This window comes from Melanotaenia boesemani, chromosome 22 (genome assembly GCF_017639745.1).
Source record: "Melanotaenia boesemani isolate fMelBoe1 chromosome 22, fMelBoe1.pri, whole genome shotgun sequence".
NCBI lineage: Eukaryota > Metazoa > Chordata > Actinopteri > Atheriniformes > Melanotaeniidae > Melanotaenia > Melanotaenia boesemani.
The window spans coordinates 15,254,877-15,271,441 of NC_055703.1; the positions used below are offsets into that span (position 1 = coordinate 15,254,877).

Consider the following 16,565-nt stretch of genomic DNA (forward strand, 5'->3'; position numbering starts at 1 on the left):
TCCTGTCCAGCATTAAAAACAACATGAAGATATTTGATAAATGGTTTATATTGCTTTTGTTACCAGCTATCGTCTTCCTCTGTCACCTTTATACAGAGGCTGGATTATGATATACACTGTTAGTATTTCAGCCACAACATTAATGCAGAAAAAAGCTCATAAAAGAAATTTTTTTCCTCCTAACATGCCTTTATCAAAATAATATTTTACATGTACTTGGAAAAAAGTAGCTAGAGCTTAAATGTTGTTCATATTTGAGTTGTTTAAGATGAAGGATCCAGACGCAGGGCACCAGATAGGTTACAATCCAGAATCCAAAGTTTATTAAACTGGCAGACATCAAGTACGCAGAGGCTTTCAGAGAAGCAAAAGAACCAGTTAAAATAAGTATTTTTCAAAAAATATTGACTAGCGTGAAATGGAAACTAATATATAATCTGGAAATGACAAGAAAAATCCCCAAAACAAAACAGAACAGGGAACATCAAGAGAAGAAAAGATAGTTATATTTTGTTTCGATTTATCAAAGGCTTAAGAACATACCAACTAGGCCTCACAAAAATACTTTGAATGTAGTATTTCGCTTTCGGATTTATTCAAATTTTCTTCATATCATCCCAGTATAGAATGAAATATGACATGTCAGAATATTCTTCTGTTCTCACAGATACCAGTAACAAAATAAAGATTTGTCCAAGGAATCGGCTGAGCTGGAAAGGGTAAGAAAATTATAGGGCAGATTAGAGACGAGAAAGTTTGACATCAGAGCTGCCTTGATGCTAAATTAAGCCCTGTAGAGATACTACGGGAATTCTGGTCCAAAAAGAACAGTTGACCAAATGATGGCCTTCAGTGTCAAAGGTCACCGACCTGCCTATTGACAGGTGATAGACGCTGGCGTCAGCTGATGGTAATAAAGCACCAAACCATATATGAGAAATTGAGTAAAAAGTCTATTGCAAGCATTTCTTTGGGACATGTGTCTTGCTCTGGTTGTTATATGAAAGCGAAGTCTGTTTAAATGAAATGATGACTAGGACCCCCCCCCCCCCCCACACACACACACACACACACATACACAAACAGTTTCAAAAACAGGGGCTGGCTTCATCTAACATTTTTTTTCTGACCCACTGTACATTCCCAACTGCCTCACTCTGTATAATGTGGACATTGAAGCAGGACTTTAAGGCTCTTTGAGTCAGGTGAGAGGTCTTAACTGGAGCTGAATTGTGGCTGTGTTACTTACGAGGTCAGGCCACCAGCATAATGTGTTATTTGTTTCCCCTGGCGTCTGAGGTCTCTTAGAGTGAGAAAGAGTTTTTATTTTTAGATAAATATACATGAAATAAAGCTACTGATGCTTTTTAAAACAATCTCTGTCTATAGTAAATATGAGACCTGACTCTTTCAAAATTCTGGATCCAGTTCTTTCCACTTTAAGGACTCACAAACAAAGGACTCAACAAACACTGTAAGGGAGAAATCTTGTGACCGAAACAACTAATTTAACTGCAATACAAACTTCTAAAACTAAATAGTATGTATCTAATAAACAATGAATGAATAACAAAAAAATGAAAATGAAAATAAAGATCTAAAAGTCAATAGTTTATAATAATTTCATAGCTTCTACATTATGTTTTTCCCCCCTAAGTTTAACTTAGAGCAAGTATTTCATATTTAATTTCCTGTTTTCCTGCCTCGTATGCTGGTAAAAAAAAGTTTGGAGAAATCTCTAGAAAATACAGACACCACAAATTACTGGAGGTGAAGGTTTTACCGTAAAATCTGTCTGCATTTAGAAACTATGATAAATAAATGTACACAAGCTTATCGAGTCTATTTCAATCAGTAAATGTTATGTTTAAAATGCATTTATTATCCCGATGGTAAATTCTTGCTATTTTTTAAATACATTAGCATAAACTTACTTTTAGTTAATGTAATATAATGTAATTCAAAGTTTATGAAACGATTATTACATTTGGACTTCCTGGAAGTCTTTCTTGTGACAGAGATCTTCAGTGCACACGTGAAGAGGTTTTCCAGTCTGGTCTTCACAAAAGTGACATAACTTTGCATAAATGCATAGGTCAGTGCTTACATTGGCCAGAGATTAGACGACACCCCCCTCCTCTTCCTCCTCCTGCTGTGGCAGCTTCAACAAACTGGGGGATATGGGAGGAGCGACTGTTTGAGGTCCAGGTGGTCCAGCCTGCGTAAAAGCGCACTGAATGCTCGCCAAACTCTTGTGAAACTACACTCGCTGTTTGCACCTCTATGAATGAGTTGTTTTGAGATAAAAGAACGCCTTCTGGATTTCCAGCTGGAAGAAGAAAAACAACAACAACAACAACAAAAAAGGAGTTGAAGGCGTGCTTCACTTCGATCTATCTCTCTCTTTAAAAAAAAAAAAAAAAAAAAACTACGAGTAAACGGCTTGAAACAAAGCGGGACATTTTTTTAATTATTATTTTTGGGTCCTCCACATCCAAAGTTAGAGACGGCTTTTATCGACGAGAAGTGGAGATATGTTCAAGAAAACTAAGAGTAAAGTGCTGGTGGATTATGCGTCAGAGGAGGACGACATGTCCTGGCACTATCATCACTCCTACAAGGTAATGAAACAAACAGAGGAAACAGCGGTATGCACTGTTAACAATGTTAGTGATTGACACAGTTCTCAGTTAGGCTGTTTTTTTTCTCAAAATACTGCAGATTTCTACAATGTTTTGCTTCATTTTTTTATTCTCATTGAAAAAAGCTTCTGTAGAAACTAAATGAAAACTCCACCAAAGGTTTGACTGAATAGTTAAATGAGCTTGAAACCGACTCTCATTCACAAATCTGTATTATATATTGTTTTTTTTTTATATAATTAAGTGAATATACAGACCCCTTACAGACAGAAGGAGGTGATAAAGTGCTTAAAGGTATGTCAGGTCAGCTGAGGAGAGGATCCCAAAAAAAGTTAAAGAGGAGACAGTCTTTCCTCAGGAAGAAACAAACCAAATTTTAACCCATTTCACTGGACAAGTGAGAATGGCAAAGAAAATGATTGTTGTGGTTTTTAATGAAATATAACAGGGCTATTCACAAAAGAAAAGTGGCCAGAATATAAAGGTGTATAAACCACTTATAACTGAGGTACATTTAATACAGTGTCAGTTTTTCATTCATGTAAATCTCAGGGTATCTGACAGATAACACAGGCAAAGGGAACAGTTCATAAATGTCTCTTTGTTGTGCTTATGTCATGCCCACATGTCCCAGGTGAGCAGCAGCAGCAGTGCGTGTGAGGTCTGTATCAGCATTTGCCTGCAGCTGGACTCTGTCATGGTGTTGAAGAGGCATGGGGGCTGACACAGAAGCTGTCACGCACATATAAGGACAGGAATAGCAGTCCTAGCTCTTAAGAGAAAATATGGTGTCACTTTTAAACATAGAATCTTTTAATGATTTTTAATCTGTAGTACTTGGATTAGATGACCCTCCCCCCAGGTTACCTGCATATTAGAAACATTTAAATGGTGAGTCTTAGGTGCTTCATTTTAGTTAAATACAAATATTTTAGTGAAGAGAGGTCATAGGTCAGTTCTAGTTTCCCAATCAATGGATAGATAAACCTAAAACTAATAGGTTTATCTATTTTTCTTCATGGAGGTTTGAGTCTGGATGGAGTCAAAATATTGTGCAGTTTTTAATGTCTCTAATCTGCCTACTGTACATGATGGAAGCTTCTTTAAGCTTTGCTGTGAGTCGAGGTTTAATAAAAGCCTTTTTGAAAAGTGCTTCTCTTTGATAAAGTGAATGATATTTAACTTTCTCAACATTATTCATCTGTTCTTGTGATGATGTGGAGGTTTGTGACCTTTGACTTGATTTTATTAGGTCCTCCTTAACTTCCATCCTGGGAACCAACAAATGTCGCCTTAACATTTGAGGACCTGCTTTGAGGTCAGTTTGAGTGTCTGCATCCAGTGGCTGTCAGAAACACTTGATTGATAAAAGCTGAACTCAGATCAGACAGACAGAGCAGTAACTTTCTCTTAGATTTCCTGGGAAAGTCATCAGGGAGGTCTCCTCAAGTCACCATGGCAGTAAAGTACATCCAGAGGTCAGGAGGTTGGCTTGTAAAATGTCATAAACACGGTGGAGGGAGAGCCATCCCAGCAGCAATACAGGAGCAAGCCAGCAGGATCAAGGTTACGATAAAGTCTGGAAACGTAGTGGTTTTCCTTCCACTTATTCAAATGTTTTGTCTGATGTCTTATTTACCCCTTGCAGACAATTTGACAACTGATGAATAATATGTAGCATTTAATATCCTGAACACACTGTAGTAATATCTGCAGGCCTCTTTAAATAAAACATGCAAGAGTGAAATAGAAAAACAACTTGATAAAACTTTAAGCAACATGAAAGGAACTAGTTTTAAAACATGGATTATAATATTGATATTATTAGATGAAATATTAGTTTGATGTTGGATATCATTATTTGGTCTGATTTGTGTCAGCAGTCGGAGGTGCAGCATCACATGCGATACTCAACTAATGGAGACTACTGATGTCCTACTGTAAAACCCAAGTTGAAACCGATGCAGTTTGAACGCAGATACACATTTTTTATATGGTCTCAGGCTTTCTCAGGATTTTATAAGTCCATTGGAAGCATGAACGGGTACAGTGTCATTTGGCACACTTTTAATAGCATCTTTCAGTCAAAATGTGAAAAAAAAATTAGAAAAACCAAAGCAGAGCTCACATTTTAGCCTACAGCAGGCTTAACTACAATTCACTAACTGTTTACATTCCTTAGTCATGGAATGAAAGATGGGGAATGCCCCTTGTCTGGAGTGATAAATATCAATTGGAAATTTTTAGAATGCAGTTTGAAAAATTTATATTTCATGCTTTGTTAACCAAGTATTTCAGATCCCAAATTCATTCAGTTTTTTTCTTATCATGAAATTAAGGCAACAAATGTACATAGATGGTTAACTAGAACTAGTGATTCACTCTTTTCAGCTTTGCTGTCTTTATTTAATTTTTTTTACTAATGTGCTTTTGTAGCATTAGTTTTGATTATATTTAAGAAAACTATTATGGTTACAATAAATTAAGATCACATACATTTAAATTAAGTATAGAGTGTAAGGATAAAAACCATGGCAGATGAACAAAAGGTGGGCAAAACAATATTTTTTAAGTATGTAAACAGTTTATATACATATAATCTTTACCTTTGTCATTATTAACTGTCAGAGAGCTGGTGGTTCAACTCTGTGCTGCACTTTGTGCTGTTTTTAAAAGTTTTTTTTCTTGAGTAATAAATGGAGGTTTGGGTAACTTTCAGAAAACCATTGATGGAAACTGCACAGAACAACCCCAGCCTGATACGTGACTGCCACAGAGATGCAATTAGAGGTGAAGGGTTTGGTTCATGGAAACCTGAAAGCCTAGTCTTGTACTTTTTCAGGAATCAAACCTAACCCTGTTTCTGTCACTGCAATTTTGTCTGAGAGAAAAGGTGAAAGGCAGAAAGAAAACATAGGACCTGAGCACTGTATTATCTCTTCCTCCTTCCACTCTGCTCTGAGGCAACAGCACACCCTGTGCCTGCATGCCCTCTCACCACACACACTACTGAAGTTCAGAAATTTGTTCAAAGCTGAAGACTGTTTGTCTTTAGCTTCGAGCGGTAACACACCGGAACACTAAAGAACACTGCCACCAAGAGTTTACATCAGGGCTGAGGAAACTTAAAACAGCCTTTCATCTAAATCATCAAGTCATAAACTGGATAAGGAAGATTTAAGACTTTATCTTCTGCTTAAGGGGAGGGAGGTGTTAAATGATTGAAAGTGAAACATATGTTTGATCTCACAAGTTCAAATGAATATATGTGGGATATTTGGAGAAAAAGCAAACATCATGCCACAACAAGATTGTGCTGCTAGCTGCAAATAGGAAGTGGTACATATCTCACCTTTAATTCATATCCCAAATTTGGCATGCACATTTTAAACAGTCTCCATTTTGAAGTCCGTTGCTTTACTTCTAATGAAGCAGGCAAACTGGGCTAGCATCTGTATCTCTTGAACTGTAATTAAGTCCAGGTAAGTGGGCAAATAATTTTTCTAGTGGCCTTTGCAAGAAACAAGTCATGGAACAAATTTTTCATCCACAAGTAACCCATAATTTTTATTGTCTGAAGTATCCATACAGTCACCTGTTTTCTACACCCACTTAATTCAGTGCATTGTTGGGGCGGAAGCGTATACCCTGGACAGTCCATCACATCAAACATGTTAGATGTTTTCTAAATTATAATAAGTAAAATGAATAGGCTTAATATTTAGTATGTAGGGGTGATGGTGATTCCATTTAAGCAGATGAAACAAGAACAGTACACAGGAAGCTAAAACGCATGTGTTTGTACATTTAGGATTGTTTCTTTCCCCGTGTTGCTATTTACTGCCAATCTGAAAATAAGCTGTGTCTAACAGAGGTAATATAAGTTCAGACCTTGGAAAATGTTCACTCTTCTGAGCAGTAACTGTGTCTGCCTGAGCCACACACAACAAAGGTTTTCATGTAAGCTGCAGTTATGTACCAGTAAGGTTATGTGGAAGTGTGGACGTGCTTATGTGAGTTTAAGAACTTAACCTTAATTAAATGAATATTTTTTTCACATTTACCTATGTGTTGTGTGAATGCTGCAGCCTGTCTTTTACTTTCAATTTCACCACCTTGCCTGAACTCTGCTGCTGTACCAGCACACTCTTGCTAGTTTAGCTGAGGAAGAGGAAGAGGCCTTAAGTTTGATTGTTTAGTCTGTAAACAGAATCCAGAAATTGTTGCCTAATGTTCTTTTAAGAGTGAGGTTAAACCAGTCAGTTTGCAGCCAGTTAAAACCATTCCTTTGCAGCAGCTCAAGTTGGTTTCATGACTTTTTAATTGGACTTTGTCATCTTGTTTAGCTGACTGGAGCACCTAACAAGCTCTCTGTCAACAATACAAGAGAGTGTGGTGGGTGCATGGCTTCAACACAGAACTTATGCTCAAGAGACATTTTTTTTCAGTTCCAGTGAGAAACCAGTAATCATTGTTACCTTAATGTGTTTAATGTTGACTTGTTTTGAGTCAGTTTAATTGTGTTTAGCCACAATTAAACAGGAAAAGATCATGGTTTAGTTAAATACAGACATTGACATACCTAAAATTTTGCAGTAGAATTTGAATTTAATGGCTTTATTTTTAAGAAAGGAGTATTATTTTATGCTACATACTCTGCTACAGCAATCAGCAGTGTACGGATATGGGTCACATAGATGTTGTTATGTTTTAGCAAGCATGCAGGTGAGTGTATTCCCAAAAATATTGAACAGGTCAACATTGTGGTGTAGTGTACCCATGAAACACCTGAGTTTCTGACTGTGGAGAATTTGAGGTATTATATTTGAGGGCGATGAACAAATACTGGTTCTTTGTTACTTAAATCCACATTGCATCTTTATCACCTGGTGAGTAGTGTTTCAAAACACTGCACTGGAAATGATAAACTTAAACACACAGAAAAGGGAAAGAGACAGAGAGACTGTGAAGATAAGCCCCATGAGGGGTAAAATAGGACCTCTTGTTGGGACCCTTTTTTTTAAAAAAAAAAATCTTGCCTCCAACATCTCTTAGCTGCACTTATTGCTAAAGTTGTTAACAGTAGTCAGCAATCAGTTTGTGAGCATGTCTTTGATCAGCTTAGGTGGCAGAAACCCAGTTGACTTTGCTCAGACTTGTCCAACCACCATGTCTCCTGTTTCCCATGGGATTGTTAGATATGAAATGTACTTAGCGCTTTGATCACTTTGTTGGAATTCTGGCTCTACTTCAGGAGTCTCAGGCTTGTCTGCACATCTAATTTCTGACTGCCTCCTCTGTGATTTCATGTGTGTAAGTCTTTTATGGCAAATTAATTCATCTTTAAACGGCATGTCTGACATTACTCAATGTAAGTCGAAATGTGTCTTTATGTATGTCCATATGGCCCATCCAGACGTCAGTAGAACAAAATAAATAAATAAATAAAATAAAGAAAAGAAGCATAAAGCAGGTATGAATGCTGACAATAATGGTAACTTTAATAATTCTAAAAAAATCTATACAATTTGTATTTTCATTTACAAAACATTAAGGAATGTTGTAAAATATTATTATAACAAAAACGGCCATTTACACAGATACACACATTTAAAGATACTACAAAGAGAACACATCAGATGTTCAGAATGCTAATTCTTAGTCTCACTGTCACATTGTTACAGTATTTTGCTTCTACAGAATGTACAGTGATGCTTTTCTTTACTTTTAATATTACTTCATTTTATCTATTGTATTTTTTTGATGCAGTGATGCCTGAAATGGTGAAGATCACATCCATTTAGAATTACTTTTTGTCATTGGCTCATGGATTCTGTAAACTTTTCAAATTCTCTGAGTTATTGACACTGTTTAACATAGATAATGAAACACATTTTTTTTTTGGCAATTTTACATTGAGAAAATTATAATTCCATGTTAATCTATTTTCTTATGCACTCTTTTAGTGCGTGCTGGGATTCATCCTTCCTGGAAGTACATAAGTTTATGTATTCACGTCCAAAGTGTAAAGTTGCAGCTTTGAATATTTATTAGATGCACAGAAGCTTTTAAAAAGTGCTTGAAATGAAATAAGCACTAAAACAAAAATATAAAATGTATTTATTTAAACAGGAAAAAGAAGGTGCCTGGAGAGTGAAACACAATGGAACCAAAATAACTGCGCCAAATCCACATTGTGTGGCACATCATTAAGGCATAAGGTCAAGGGTTTGTTTTCTTTCTCTTATATTTAAATCTGCCATCAGAGCTCAGTGATTTCCGTAGTCCACCATCCATCTATCCCTCCATCTCGCCCTCCAAACACAATGTGTTTATACTACAGCTGTTAAACGGCTGCCTGCTCTTACACAGGAAGACATGCACACACTCCACGCACACACACTATTTCTTCCGTAAAGAGTGAATTGTATGAGCTTTTGTGTAAAGGGTTTGCTGTTTGTATTAACTAACCAACAGTGTTTGTGTGTCTGCCTGTATGTCTGTCTCAGGACAAAGACATAGAAGGAGAGGAAGAGGACGAGGAAGCAGCCACTGCAGTGTCCAAGGTAAACAGCAACTTCACAGCTATTTGGATGCAACACAGACACAAACAAGCTATCTGCTTTTAAACATACACTTGGTCTGAAGAGTTTTACCTCTTACAGTAGCTTTTTGAAGATATGCACCAACCTATCATGCTCTTATCTTCTCACACAGACACACGTGGCCAAAGTAACGGATGTTAATAGTTCAACCCCCCCCCCACACACACACACTGTTTTTTAACTGTGTAGTCTGTGTAAAGCTGAATGACAACTGTTGGAGCTGCTGTGTTTATCTGTGACCAGGCCAGTAATCATCCACTGCTTTATCCTCGACCTTATCACTGCAAAACTGTCTTGTTTAGCTGCTTATTTGTACTCATACCCTTGTCCTGGGACAGACGTAGGACCCATGAAATGAGGTCATTCTCGTCCCTCAGGGGACTTTTGTCAGTGATAGTCTTTTTTTTTTTGCTTACAGTTTACACTCTTTGATCTTGACCACTGCTTAAATTTTCCTGCAACTTCTGATGGTCCAAGAGAAACTAACAAATTCAGTGCTGAAAGATGCAAGCAACCCGATTTTTCAGGCAAAGAACAAAGTAAATTTCAGAGCAAAGGTTATAATGAACAGCCAAAAAGCAAATAAAAACAAGAGAGTTAAAACATATAAGGACAAAAAAATATATGATAATAATTATTGTGCAAAGATCATTAAGTTGAATAAAAGCTTTCAACTTTTTCTGCACATGAGCATTTAGTTGACTTGGAACATCTTTAAGGATTTTAAATAAATAAGGAAGATTATATGTGTTTGTAACTTGCTCAAATATCAATCTCAAATTCTCACATAGGTGCTTGTTAGAATCCAGTAACAAAACAATGGTCGAGAATCCAGGTGTATACCAACTACAAAAGCATGGATAACATAAAAGCCAATAACTAGGAGCAAGCTGAAGTCATGGATTGAAGTTGGAAAGTAATTCAAAAGGATCATAGACAAATCCTGGTTAAAATTACTAGAAAGTTCCTCGCTGCCTAGAGTAGAACTAGAAGTCAAGTTAATATACATTTGGCAGAAGACAAAAAAACCCCAAAGAGTTTATAAACTGAATCCAAACAGGTCTGTGTGGTGAGTACAGGTACAGGTGTGAAAAACAGGCAACAATTCTTTCTTTACTGGAAAGTTGACACTTGCTGAGAACCTATATGCAGGCCACCAGAAGCAGGCAGATAAAGAACAAGAAGTCTTTAGCTAAGCTTAAAAAAACAGAAGGCTTTGCACAGACAGGAAATGAAAAAGTTTCCAAAACATAAATCCACATAAAAGGTAAAACCGAGACAGAGCTGGTACAGATCAGAAAGCCATGATAAAACATTTGGTTGGTAACAATTACAAGAAACAGAAGTTTAACAGAACCTACAGATGCACAAAGAAACCAAAGTTAGAAAACTGAACATGACAATCTAGAAACAAGATTAACACTAAGATGGAGAAACGTGGACTACTCTAGAGTATAGAACATCTAAAAATAAAAAGCCACAAAGCGCCGAAGCACAGTCTAGTCTATATGAAAGACTCGAGTGACTATAGACTGTGACAGAGCGAGAGAGAGGGAGAGAGAGAGAGAGAGAGAGAGAGAGACTCTGCCTTCTGTTTCTTATTCATTTGTTTCCAACATTTAAAGCTTTGACCATAGTATTTATTCCAAATGGTAATATCTTATAGTCAAGTTAAATGATTAACACCCATCCAGTGCTAACAATAAGTCTGGTTTTTAAACAATCAAAAAAAATTTGACCTCACTTATTTAATTTAGTTTTAGTTTCTGTTGTAGATTTTGTAACTCTTTGTTAGTACAAAATAATCTTAAATGGCTTTATTTATTTTTAAAATCCATTTATCACTATTTTGAAGTAAATTGTGTTAAATAACCTGTTTAATAGTTCATTCACTGTAACTGCAGGAGGCTCAGATGGTAGCGTGGATAGCTATGATTAATGTTAACAGAGCAGAAAAATCACAACACAGAGCAAAAGCTATATCAGCACATCCCAAAAATACCACCAACCTGGGCTGTGTCCAAAATGGTTCTTTTGTCTGCTGTTTTCTTCTCTACATTTAACTCACTGAGATGTCAGTGGGAATAATTGACTGAGGGAGTTTGGGCACAGCATCAATAACTATTGAGGTAACATCCAGGTGTAGAGAAAATTGAGCTGACACTTCAACATGCTGTTTTTAAGATCAAAATAAACTATTTGGGCCACATCCTGCAAGCTCGGCTAGATCATTATATATACTGGCTCATAATTTTTTTTATAATGGTTTTATGAAGAAGTGTGTCCTGTGCCTGTGCAGGTGACTTTCTCTCATCACGCTGTTCATGAGAGATGTGTATCATCTCATAATCTGTGCTGACAGCACGTCTTTACTCGGAGGTGTGTCTGAGCTCTTCTGCATGTGTAAAGACTAAGTGCAAACCTCACACAAGCGATGTATTGTCTCTGAACTCTGGCAGACTCCTTGCTTTATTTATCGCTACTGTATGCAACCTTGTTCACAGGACATATTTCACGATGTGTCCTGTTTGTGAACAAGGGGTGGTAGGGTTGCAGAAGGGAAGGAAATGCAGCATTCTTTCGAGGAGCTGTGCTTTTTAAACTGGAACAATCACTGTGGAGGAAAAACAAGGCTGAAAATAGCAGCAGGCTGCTTGAACATTGTAGAAGGTTATACGTCTTCTACCCACTGTTGATTAATGCTCATTTTAGGTCAAAAAGTTCTCAAAGAGTCCTGGAAGTTTGAATGAGCTGAAAGGATTTTCATTCTCCTGTGCATGCAAAACAGTGGTCAGCATGTATTTTCTGGGCAAATGTTTTCTGTACTGCTAAAGTGTTGATTCACTGGTTTGGTGGGGGTCAAATTTGCACTGTGGTAACTATTTTAAAATGTGGGATGTGTTCTGCTGTATACATATACTGTGACATCAGTAATATGTCAATTATTTCATCCAGTAATGTCAAACATCTTCTTAGAGATTGTAACATTTCAATGGTTTGCTGAGAAATTCTAAACATTAAGTAATTCCTTGGTCTAAAAAGGTAAGGATAGGAGACTTTTGTCCAGCAAGAGGTGTGGCGCTGAAGGTAAAGCTCCCCCTCATATAGCCATCCACTAAGCTGCTTGGTTTATCTTTTGATGGGAGACATTGTTGGTCACTGAGCTGCTTTGGATTTAACAAGACCAAGGGATAGGTTGGTCTCGTTCAGTTTCAAGCCCACACAAAAATATCTGGAACTGAGCTATATGCACACAAACAAGTAAAAGGACTCCCACCTGTTTAGGCATCTTTAACTTGTTTTCTGCAGAGATCAAACTATGGTACTGCAAAACTGCTCAGAGAACAAGGAGTGGAGCAAGAAGAGGCAGAGCAGAGACATGGTGCTGAAAAAGCTGAGATTAAGTTTTGTAAATATTTGTTCATGATAATAAACTATAAGAAACTGGCAGCAGGTTTGCCCACAGGCATGTTCACGATGAAGAGTGAGAGGGGACTGTTTGTTTTTACCATTTATTAGCAAAGTGCCTTTCTCATCGTAAGTAGACTCACAAATCTATCAGATGTGAAATGAGCTTGAGCAGGATCATATGTTTTCACGTTTATGAGATAAAAGTCGAGGTTGCATAACCTGTTTACTTGTGGAAGAAAAGTTTCTGTTTGTTAAACTGAAATATTCTGAAGCCTGAGCCAACAGATCTGATTGAAGGTGTTCCTGTTTGGTATGAGAGTTGCATGCTTTCATAGCCATCTACTGCTTGTTGTAACTGCGGAGGCTGGTCCTGAGTACAGATTTACATTGTTTACTGCATTCAGAGCTTTGAATTGACCTCCTCCTACATAGGTAGAGTATAGAAACAAAAGAGGCCCTAATAAGGGGTTCTTAGGGTTGAAGAAATTAATCAGATAAAACTGTGTATACTGAGAGTAAAGCAAAGGCAGATACGGATGTGAGGAGTCAATGTCGTGACCTTGATAGCTGAGATTGGGAATTTTTCCCAGGCGAGAAACAAAGCCAAAACTTTTCTCCATTATCACTGAGGAGGGCCGTAACTATGCTTAGTAGAAAGCTGTGAAAGCAGGAAGGAATTTTGATCTGATGGGGGAGTTTCAGAGGGAGTGGAGGGTCTCCCACTGGACTGTGCTGAGAACCAGCGGAGCTCATAAAATGAACAGTTGTCAGTTTTAAACTCTTGGTTGCTTCTCTACATTCCTGTACAGCTGTGAAATCTCTCCGCTTGATAAATCATAAATCACCCACAACTAGGCGTTATAGATAAGTTAACTTTTAACAGATGAGGGAAATCATTCTACACTTGAAATTCAAATGCTCTCTTATCTGCTGCTTTTTTGTCAGGAGGCCAAGGTGAAGAAGATCATGTCCAAGAAGGAGAGGAGGGAGAAGAAGATGTTCTCCTCCAAAGATGACGAGCACTTTTTGTTGACCGGCGTGAAGCTGACTGATCGTAAAGGGTGAGAGGACAACAGAGATTGTCATGACAAAAGTACAGAGACTTATAGAGAGTTTATTGCATGCAAACAAGCATATGAAGAGAAAATCTAAAGAAAAATTACCCAGTCAAAGTCCTAATGTCATTCTGATTTCAACTCAATGGAATTGCTGTGGTAGGACCTCAAGACAGCTGTGCATAAACAGATGCCCACAAATCTAAATAAACTGGAGCATTTTAAAGGAGTGTGGGCCAAAAGTCCTCCACAACAATGTGAAACACAAATAATGTTAAATACAAAAAATAATGTTTATGCTGCTAAATCTGTTAAATTATGAGGTGGACTTATTTCTTCCACATACAGCTTAACATACTGTCACAAGCAGTTGTGACAATGTAGATAATTCCTGGCTTACATCAGGTCAATAGCGATCCACTTCATAGTCTTTACTGGTCAAGTGTGTCAAGGAAAAACATTTACATTTGCTAGAAATAAATGAGTCAGGTCTAAACACTTTTATTTGTTTATATGTAAGCCTGAGCTCCATTTGCCAGAACTTATTATCTCTCAGACCTGCTGAGGAAGTGGACTATGTATGAAGAGGAAAAGCTTTATTAATCTCCTTGCTCTGACAAAGGGAATTCCACAATGGCTTACTGCATGGGGAAAGGTCCAGTCTCCAGTGTTGAAATGTTTGATAAACACCAGTTCACCTCCCAGTCAGTCCTGTTTATGGTTACAATATGAGTGATCCACTTGTCTCAGTTCTATCTTACTGCCTGTTTTACATGAATAGCCAGTTTTAACCTTTCTTCTGCCTCTTTGTGTTTCTTCAAAGGCCTCAGAAGAAAAGCAAGGATGATGAGAAGGAGAAGGTGAAGGAGAAAGAGGAGAAAAAGGACAAGCCAGACAAGGGCTTATGTTTCTGGGAGAGTGTTACTATGACGATGAGGCAAATCTCCCCCACTAAGAAACTAGAGAAGATAGAGGGATGGGAGCCACCACAGTTGGAGAACTTAACTGAGACTGAGACTGATGAAGCCCCTGTGGAGAACAGCCAGAATGGGGACTTTGCGGTGCCCTTCCCTAACACTATGAGTGTCTCAATGCCTACGTGGGGGGGCCAAGGTCTGGAGGAAGACTCCTCTCGTTACGCTAACCTGACAGACTCCAGTGATTCAACAGCTGGTGTAAAGTGGATGGCCCGTGCCAAAGTAAAGCTGGCAGGCATCAGCAGGATGAGCAGAGGGATTGTGTCAGAAGGCACATGGGGAGGCTTTAAATAATAGCATATAGACACACCTTCTTTCCAGACCCCTCCAATATCAGAGGATGAGGATCTGAACCAAATATCTTTCTGTTTTTGTAGTATAGTTCCAAATAAAATCTGTTTTAATGCAACTTACTGTAAAAACAAAAAGAAAAAGAAAAAGAAAAGTGGCCATAGTCATCCACAATCTGAAATGAAGTTGATGCCAAGTGCCTTAAAGTGCAATACCACTGATGGCCACTAGATGTTTGCTTCAAAACATCTCTAGGTCCCATAGACTCCAATTAGAGAACATCTACTTGTGACTCCATAAAGTCTGAATATTTTTCTACAAGTCAGTGGGTTTTTGATAGATTCATTCCTTAATCACTGTGCAGGTGGTCATTTCCAGACCAAGAGGCAGCAGCTAAAGGAAAAAAACTCGAGGCTTGAAAACAGCAGTCCTCAGAACAATGGCTGACGTCACAATAGCTTATTTTATTTACTGGTAAGTGAAGTAAATTATTGAACATGAAGTATGTTGTTTTAGCCTTTAATAAACTGCATTTCAACTGTGTAATTTTTTAACAGGGTTTTCACTGTCGAATCACTGATATACACCATAAACCTGATAATCTGAAAGCCTTAAACTGCTGTACCTTTTCAACTGTGATTTCGTGTGTGGCATTTGAATACATGAAATGGCCATTGATTAGACTTTTGGGTTTATAATAAGCCACATCTGGTATTACAGAGGCTGTCTGAATTTCTCCTATTGTGTTTGAATTGTTGAGGGTGTGTTTGTGCTAGGTCATAGCAGGGTTATACATAATGTCTGGCATGTTAACAGTCTTCATTTCATCATCCACTCTTACATTTTCAATTTGCTAATAATTATTACCCAAGTGTTTGAGAGCCACATGAAAAGGATGCACTACACAAGAGATTTATCATTTTTATGTTTAACACTAACCTAATACAGTGCTTTCTCACAGCATATTTTAATGATAAATGAATTACTCTTCTTAATGACATGCCCATTTACAAGTTCTTTTTGTGCAAACCTCTTGTCTCTACACTCCATCCCAAACAGTGTCAACATGGCATTTCAATTAGTTTTTGAAAATTTATAAATTGTTGAAAAGTACCTCCTCCATGCACACATTAAGTGCCTTAAAATGACATCATGTGTTTCCTGTAAATTTTAACTTGACAAAATCTGTTGCAGCATCATGACTTTGCTGCAGGTGCAGGTATCCAACATTCATCTGTGCTAAACCAGCTTGGGGCACGTCCTGGTTTCCACTTACAAACCAGTGTGCAACAAGCAGTGTTTGCCTAAGTGTTCCAATAATAATCACTTCTTTCATGCTGTTTGTACATATTTGTATATTAGATTAAACTGAGTTAATGAAGAGCAATTTCATTTCTACAATGATGTAGTTTTCTTTTCTCATCTTTTTGTTTACTTAATTCATTTGATGCTGGAGTCAGCCTCATCACAGCCTGAGATGTACTCAGATACAGCTCAGGTCCACTGCCACAGATACCTGTATCCTGTGTTTATTTAGTAAAGTGCTGGGTCACATTTCCTCAAGAATAAAGATGAAGTCTCACA

At 37.6% G+C, this 16,565-nt stretch overlaps 1 protein-coding gene across 1 annotated transcript; it reads left to right on the top strand.

Annotated features, from left to right (window-relative positions):
* The first annotated feature begins 2,096 nt into the window (after window positions 1-2,096).
* Window positions 2,097-16,565, top strand: si:ch211-225h24.2. The gene is made up of 4 exons (XM_041976081.1): window positions 2,097-2,621; window positions 9,152-9,208; window positions 13,604-13,719; window positions 14,537-16,565. The coding sequence occupies exons 1-4, from the start codon at window positions 2,535-2,537 to the stop codon at window positions 14,982-14,984; spliced, it is 708 nt and encodes a 235-aa protein (XP_041832015.1). The 5' UTR covers window positions 2,097-2,534; the 3' UTR covers window positions 14,985-16,565.